Source organism: Eptatretus burgeri, chromosome 11 (genome assembly GCF_056783735.1).
Source record: "Eptatretus burgeri isolate ZD-2024b chromosome 11, Ebu_testis_v1, whole genome shotgun sequence".
Lineage (NCBI taxonomy): Eukaryota > Metazoa > Chordata > Myxini > Myxiniformes > Myxinidae > Eptatretus > Eptatretus burgeri.
In genome coordinates this window covers 46,081,330-46,090,007 of record NC_140971.1, presented here as the reverse complement: position 1 = coordinate 46,090,007, position 8,678 = coordinate 46,081,330, and the positions used below count along the sequence as shown (strand labels likewise).

At 44.0% G+C, this 8,678-nt stretch overlaps 1 protein-coding gene across 9 annotated transcripts in view; it reads right to left on the bottom strand.

Annotated features, from left to right (window-relative positions):
* The window catches only part of LOC147016991 (urea transporter 2-like), a 137,944-nt gene that overhangs the window by 117,975 nt on the left and 11,291 nt on the right, over positions 1 to 8,678 (bottom strand). For all 9 annotated transcript variants that reach the window (XM_085846321.1, XM_085846318.1, XM_085846326.1 and 6 more), the window contains exons 3-5: positions 1,765 to 1,893; positions 1,480 to 1,672; positions 1,153 to 1,300 (exon numbers count right to left, since the gene is read on the bottom strand). In XM_085846321.1, coding sequence (XP_085702447.1) covers positions 1,153 to 1,300; positions 1,480 to 1,672; positions 1,765 to 1,893 — 470 coding nt within the window. The remainder of the gene's footprint in view (positions 1 to 1,152; positions 1,301 to 1,479; positions 1,673 to 1,764; positions 1,894 to 8,678) is intronic.

Genomic DNA, 8,678 nt, shown 5'->3' with positions numbered 1-8,678 from the left:
TGAAGTATTAGTGTGACATACATGGGTTTTCACTTTGAACTTGATTCTACTTGATAGATATTTGCATTACGAAACTTTGCACTCATTTGACCTTTGACCTTGAAAATTTGACCTTGAAGGTCAAAATTGGCAATGGACCTTGTAGAGTCCTCCGATACAAATATTTTAAGGGGTCATTCACTACTCTAGGTTGATTGGCTGCAACGCGATGGACATTTTCCATTTTCTTGCCTTAGAACAGGCATTTTTAAGCCCTTTTTTACATAAGTTGTCTTTTGTTTAGTACAGGATGGACATTATGCAATATCCTTGAACATTGGTGAGTTAAAATCATAGCAGGACATCTAATAAAACAATTCTAGGTGTAAAAGTGGTAATTAAGGTCTGTCATACCCTCTGTAAGGCCATTTATGACTGTATTCCAGATTTTGGGGAAGCCAAAAAATTGGTGACCTTTTGACCTCTGCTGACCTACATTTGACCTACATCGGAAAATATTTATTTTCAGTCTGTAGAGGATCCCAGGACACACATATTTTGAGTGGTCACTTGCTCTGATAGGATGATTTTTCCAGGAGTAGTGATCATTTTAATTTCCCCTACCCCAAACTATTGGCTCCGAATCTGAACATGCATCATCAAGTTCAAGGGATGATTACTATGAAAAAACTACCACAGAAAAAGGTTATCATCCTTAAATCCATCACTACAGACATAGATCTATTAGAAAAACACTATGAGCCTTTATCCGTCTGGGTGGTACCAAATTTTGGTCTGGCCCATGGACTACCTTGAGAGCAAAGTATTTCAAAAATATTCTCTCCAAAAAGTTGTCAAATTCTGTCCAACAGAGGAAAAAATGCCATCCCAGAGTAAAGTGCTCCCCAAAGAGGTAAATTAAAGTGCCCTTTTAAAGGAGTAAAGTAACATCGAAGAGAAAGTCGTGCATCATCCAGAAGGGAGAAAGTGGCACCCTGGAGCGAGCAGGGGCGTGCAAGTATGATTGAGTAATGATCAGTTTTCTTGCTCACATGGGATCTAAGAGGAGTTAGAGATGTAAAGAGTGGACATAGTTTGAGGAGGCACCAAAGAGATGGGGAAAGAGGCACCAAAGAGATGGGGAAAGAGGCCTATGCCTTATGGTAAGCTGACCTGCTAGGATGCCCAATACAGAGCCAATCACAGCGTGCAATAAGTTGATAGGTGAGGAGACAAAAATGGCAACACTTATGATGATTCCTGTCCAGGTGTTGTCACAGGCATAGACCTGTCCCACACCAATGGGCACCCCACGAAGCAGCTGGCAGAGAAGTAAAATAAAAATATAGATATTAATATTCAGCTTCATTAAACAAGCATGAAAGTTTTAAGAAAAAAACACTTGTTGATATCGACTACCATAGTGAAAATTATCAGCTTAAAATTCCACTGCCATCATACAGGTGGTTAAGCACGTGATACTTCTGTAGGAATGTCTACCATAAGAATGCTGAGGTCATCCCACGAGAGGTTGTAGGAATTGGATGGTGGACTAATTAGAACAGATGGAAAGTGGGCATTGTAATGACCGGTAGCAGCAGTGAAAATGGTCACAGCGATATTGAAGGGAAGAGTCAAAGCAGGAAGTTCCCAAGTTCCCAGAAGATTCCCCAGCGCACTTGTCACCAATGTGCTGCACCGGGAAATAAATAAATACACTTTATAAGCATCAAGCAGATAATATTTCACAAAATTTAAACAACAAATTCACTCCATCTCTTTCACCTTGCCATGGCGACAATGACAATAGGTATGAGCAGCCACCAGGTACATTTTCCTCCAGAGAACACAACTGCCAAGAGGATTCCCACCAAGAGGCCATTGTATCCAAACAGACCCACCTCGATGTTAGTCCTATGCACACAGAAAAGAAGAAAAAAAAACAATAAAGATGTCATTCTCAGCACGATGCTTGCAAAATGAAAATAAAGCAAAGTTACCATGGAAACAGCAATTTGTTAATTTCGAAAATTTGACCCATCAAGAGTTTTACATGATTGATTGTTATGAATAACAAATTTTGGAAGTACATTTTATAACTGTGGCCTCATAGGTGTTTACATGTTTCAGATAGTCTTGACCTTTACCTTTCAATAATTTTGAGCACATTTTACACACATATAGTGCATATGCATAGAAATAAGCTCTGGAAGTTTCAATCTGATATCTTGAAAAATTCCTGAGGTTTGGCAATCATAAAAGCACAAAAAAAATCACAAAAAGTAAGAAAAGAAAAAAAAATTGATTATAATAGGGTGAAATTGTTGCCATGGAAACCTTTGACATGTCGAAATGGCTAAATCGATCGTTCTGATTTTTGGTGAACAAATTCAGTGACCCAATATGCAAATTCTGTTCGAATTTCAACTCAATGGGATGGAAATTAACGATGGAGCTTTGACAGGATGGAAATTGACGATAGTAGGCCCTTCTTCTTCTTCTTCTTCTTCTTCTTCTTCTTCTTCTTCCTCTTCTTTCTTCTTTCTTCTTTCTTCTTTCTTCTTTCTTCTTTCTTCTTTCTTCTTTCTTCTTTCTTCTTTCTTCTTTCTTCTTTCTTCGCAACTTAGCTGCCAGGTAGCTCTAATTTTGTTGGGGCATGACTATGCCGCTGATGCTGTGCCCTGAAACCAGTACACTTGTACTTATTTCGCCAACCTCTGAAGGATGACAGGTTGAGTCAACCCCACCTAGTGTTAATTCAGCAGCAAAAGGGGCTCAGACTCAGGACCCTAAGATTCCAAGCCAGCCACCCAAACCAAAAAGCCAACACCAGGCTGTGTATAGCAGGCGCTATGAAGCCCACTCCTGACGACCACACAAGATTTTTTAAAAATGGGAATATTTATTAACAGGGTGAAAAGGAGTGGAAAGAAAAACGCATCTGCACAGCAGCGATCAGTCAGTAACTAGCATGGCACTTGGTAGAGTGCATACCCCCGAGACTGAAGACAGCATGGAAGTTGGTTCCACAGGTGGAAAAAAAAGAGGAACAAATGAATGAAGGTGAGTAGTGGTTCTGGATTTTGGCAGTTTTACTAGGATGGGGTTGCTTGTGGACTACGTGTGTCCTGCAGATACTTGGAAGGGGAGGTGGTTGGGGGGGGGGGAGGGGAGATAAAGCATATCGGGGGCAGGGGGTACAAGACCAGAAATTAAACGGAAGAAGATAGAGAGATCACCGACCTGTCAGCAATGGCGAAGTGATCGGCCCAGGGAGATTTGCTATTGACAGAAATCCAGGTGGGAAAGTTTACAGTTGGCATTGCAACACGACAATATACATATATATTGTTCAGCTGCACAGCACAGCCAAACAATCGATCAAACAAAGTTCGAGTAAACTCAAGTCCCAATTTTTTAACAAACAGGAAAGAGAGTCCTCTTCAGGTGACGTTTCACTTGCAGTCCGCAAGCATTCTGAAGCCAAGAGACATAGCGAACCACACATGGCCATTTATAGGAACCACTTCCAGTCACATGTGTAAGCATGCGCACATGTTTTGGTGATCAGAATGTGGCAATGTCACTCATCAATGGATTGCCACTGATTCCTGGTCATTAATTATTTTCTATTCTAAAATCTGGTTTTGTAATCATGTGTATGTACAGCTAACTGTGCATCCCCCAGTACCTCCGGGTTGTTAAGAGAATGTCTTTTGGTTCTGTATGTGGACCGTGATGGGATTGTGGGTTGATGCAATCTGTGCATGTGTTGTGCATGTACTGGTGAAATGTGTGAGTGTGTGTTGTTGTGTGATGGCAATTTAGCAGTGTGTGAAGCACTGCGTTGTGATTTCTTGCATGCGTACCAAGAGTATTGTTGAACCTACCTGTATCCTTGCTCTTGCACCAGCCTCTTACACAGTAAATGGTTTAACCAGTGGGTTGTACTGTACAGGGAGATCAATGGTTTCCTTTGTTAGACCACCTCTGTGTTCTTTAACATGCCAGGTTTCGAGCATGAATCGTCGATGTTTGTTGGGTGTGACATCCAGTACGTGGGTTCCTCCTAGGTCCAGTTGATGCCCCATTTGTATGTGGTGCCATGCAATTGTTGATTGATCTGTGTTACCCAATCGCATCACCCATTTCTGCTCATCCAGTCGTGCATGGAAGTTTCTCCCCGTTTCTCCGAAATATGCCTCTCCACACTCCTTGCACCCGGTGCTGCACACCACACCCGACTTGTCACTATCCGGTACTGCATCTTTCAATTTGGTTAAAACACCCCAAATAGTAAGTAGCGGTTTGTGGGCCACTCCAATACGCGTACTTCGCATTCTTTTTGCAATTCTCTGCGAGAGATCTGGATAATAAGGTAACACACACCTACCAATCAGCTCTGGTTTGTTGGTGGTTGTATTATGCCTTCTAAACCCCTCTCTGGGCGTTTATAAGCATAGCGATGTATCCAGCGATTCGTAGGTATAAAGATCATCGATCTATACAGCAATTCCAAGGTATGAGCCTTTATCGTGCAGAAGCCGACTTGTTCCAAGAATCCAAGGAAAAGTATTTTAGAGCTGAGTGGACAAAACGACTGATTAAGACCCCCGAGCTGAGCGAGCCGAATGCAGGCTGACCAAAAACTGCTGGTGTTTCTGTTTTTACCATTAATTATCTTCAAAAGGGATGTTTAAATTAATGGAAATTGGAAACACCCAATTTTTAGATCCTCGTGGAGGATCTCTGTCTTACTCACGTTATTGTTCTTGTGGAATTTTTGTTTCACAGCCTACAGTTTTCATCGAAACTTCCTGAAACTTGGCATATATATATATATATATATATATATATATATATATATATATATATATATATATATATATATATATATATATATATATATATATATATATATATATATATATGTAAAAATACCCTGCGCAGACAGTAACCATCTCCGATTTTGAAAATTCCTCCGAGAAAAAAAGTTATGACGTTAAAATATCTCTGCTAACGGAAATCGCCGAAAAAATTATCTCCGAAACTAGGCAAGCTTTTTGAATTCTGTTTGCAGGAATCGAACAGGGCATTAGCATAGATGAATTACCGCACATATGATACATCATTAGGACGTCATATCAATTTTTATGAGGTCATTCCTATTTTTTCACTTTTTGTTTCACAACCCAGAGTTTTCATCGGATCTTCGTGAAACTTGCCATGTATATGCAGAAAGCCCACGTGCAGGCAGTAACCATCTCCGGTTTTGGAAATTCTTTCTAGAAAAAAAATTGACGTCATAATATCGCCGCTAATGGAAATCGCCTATACCATTATCTCCGAAACTAGGCAAGCTGTTGGAATTTTTTTTGCGGGAATCAAGCGGGGCATTAGCACAGATAATTGATCGCAAACCTGATACATCACAATGACGTCATATTCGTTTTTTATGACGTCATCATTAAGAGGACGAGGATCTTAGCTCATTTGAGCTTGTTACATTGCATACTGCAGCAGGTTTTTGCTTTTTGCTCCTTGGAGTGCTCCTGTCGGGTTCTGTAACTGGACCAGCGGTTAAAAAGGAAATGTTGTCACTTGGGCGCATTTCACCACCCTGGTAATCCTTATCGAGAAGGACGGGGAAGTAAAGCAAATTTGCTGGGGGGGGGGGAATCATATCCCAAAAGAGCCTTGGAGAAAAGGTGCGGGGAAACTAGGTAAATTCCCGCAGTGTCCCCACGCTAATCGGTGGGTTAGTGGGGGCACTGTAGCCTGCAGGTTCGGGGTCATATAAGGACTCGGGGTTTTGTGCATGTCAGACCGTCATGCATGCACCGAATGGTCGTGTTTGAAAGCACAGCGTAACGCACAGTGTGTAGGATGTGCCGTGCGCGGATTGTGCGGGGAGCACGGCTGGAGTGGGCGCGACCACCACGGCTGCGGTTGGGGACTCAGGGAGCACAATGGACGTTCCGGAGGTGCTCCGCTTGGGCCCCTTGGGGGATCTACGTGGCCCAGAGGGTACACTAAAGATAGAAGGGCAATAGAGAAACTGTATAGGCAGACAACACAGACAATAACAACGTTAGAGATTGCAGAGGTTTTTGAGACTTTAAATTGACGAAATAGGAATTTAATTATTTTTTGCAATAGGAAGACCACAGGTTAGCGCCTTCCTTCTTCTTCCTCATTGTTCCGACAATTGAGGAATGAATGGAGGAATGTTTGTTGAGAGCGTTGAGGTGTGTGGCAATATGTTTTAGGATTGAAATCTTGAATGAATGGTACAAGGGGGGTTTGTGGAGCAGTGTACACCCACTGTGGAGACAAAGCATTAACTGCATTGCCATTAGAGTAGAGGGGGTTTACATAAAATGTCATAGCCCCTGTTACGGTGGTGGAAATACACAGAACACCATTCAGGTTCCCCGAAGACCAGTTATCTCGATAAGTACGTGTTTCAGGTTAGATTCCCCCACCGATGTGTAAAGGGATTTATTCGTGTGCCCGGCTGTGAATCTTTGAGGTAGCCGTTATTCTTTCTCTGTCTTTAATTTCGAAACATCCTACAAAAACTCCTCACCATCGACAAGCAACGCTCCCCACCACCACCGCTGCTCAAGCCACCATTGTGCGCCGCGGCGCGAACCTAATTTGCGTAACTGGATCACAGAGCGACTTCCACGAAACCCACGGGTGATGTCAAACTTGGGGTTTCCCGCGAGGCTCACCAGGGGCGAAAGGTCAGAGGCAAACAGTGGGCGGAGCCTGGCCTCGGGTTGAAAGATCAAGGAACGGCTCGCTCCTGGCCGATATAAGGGCGGAACTCAGGCTGATTCAGGGTTTTTGTTCGTCGTTGTTCACGGGTCATTCACCGGTGGAGATCAGAAGTCGGGAGTCAGGGCTGGTGGGAGCGGCAGCATTGGAGCTTGGCGTCGTCGGTGCTAGCGGCAGCGGCGGAGCGTGGGGGTCCGGGCAGACGGCCCTGGTACGGTCGGGCGACGCTGAGGAGTGAACGGGTTCTAAAGGAGCATCAACTCTGAAAAAGCAAGAGACCCGTTCGCTCCTCCGAAGCATCGCCAGCCAGGCTCGCCAGAAAGGGGCCGCGACGAAGCCGCGCCACCGCGGCCGACCAAGCAGCCGTTCAAGCTGCTCGTCAAGCTGCCCAAGCAACTGGCGCGTTCGCGATGCACCAGACCGAACAGAGACACCAATGGTCGCCGATCCGAAGACCAGAGTCGCCACCAGGAGCGGCCAGGTAAGCTGCCCGGCCTCTAGGAGCCCCTCGGTCAACCAGGCCTCCGACTTTGAAATAAAGGCTCACGAGCCCTATTCTTTTCTTTGGTTTTGGATGAAAGTCTGTGGCACCTTGTCTTCCTAAGTAGAACTGATTAAGTGCATGATTGTGTACATGATTGAATGGGCATCAGCTGTAGGCTTTGCTCGTGTCTCGTCCCCATCCCCCCATTCATTGACTGCATGCCTACTGAAAATAAATGCCCCATTGTTTGAATGTCAACCTGCTCATTGCATCACTTTCTGCCATTGACCGCCACAGTGCGCCCGGGATGTTAACTGGCCGACAAACGTGATAATCTGGTCCGACGGGATTTGGTGAATTAAAACCGCTCGGCTTCGCACACGGTACGAGCACGCTTAAGCGGCTTGTTTTCATACAGGTCCCGTCGAGGTATAAACTCTCCGTATTTCTGTCCATGTGAATAGTTAGGTATATCGACAATTCGGCGATTGACCCTGTAGCGCATGGACAGAATAATTGACTAGTTTATGATGTGTTAAGGCATCCGTGGCTGGATTCTGGGATTGGTCCGGAAAACCATGACTGGATTGCGGCCTTCGGTGTGCACGCGACCGCAATTTGGCTAAAACGGTCGTCCGCACGCCGAACGCGGCGGAAATCTATAACACCCCTATTGTTTCACTAATTTTGCTGAATGGAGTTAAAGGGCTAGCCCATATTTATTTACAACTAAAATGGCCACCAGTCTAACAGTTGACCATCTTTGATCAGATCACAAAATAAAATGAAGTGCACTTGTAGGCCATCACGTACAGTGCTTGTGCCAAGTTTGAACAAAATTGGACCATGCATGTCTGAGAAATGGTTGGGAACATGTTTAAGTAACAAAATGGCCACCATCCGGCCATATTGGATCTGATCTTGAAAAAAAATAATGTAGTGCATACGTAAGCCATCACTCATTACCTGCCTGTGAAGTTTGAATAGATCAGTGAATGCATGTCTGAGAAATGTTTGAGGATGTGTTAAACATCGGGTTTTTACAACTAAAGTGACCGCCAGTCAGCCAGCTTTGATCGAATCGCAAAAGAAAATGATGTGCCGATGTATACCATCAAGTGTTGTCTTTGTGCCAAGTTAGAACAAAATTGGTCCATACATGTCCAAGATATGGCTGTGGACAGATGTATGCTTGAACGGAAGCCCCCCAATCCATAAGCCCCTGTTTCGGACCAAGTCCAACAGGGGCGAATCATTTCAATTATTGTGATCGCTATAGCAATTGGAAAGCACGATAATTGTCCCATCGCAATTATCATCCAGGCCTAATGCATAGGTATGTGCGTTAAAAGTTACTGTATCATTGGCGTGGGTGTAGAGAGAGAGAGAGAGAGAGAGAGAGAGAGAGAGAGAGAGAGAGAGAGAGAGAGAG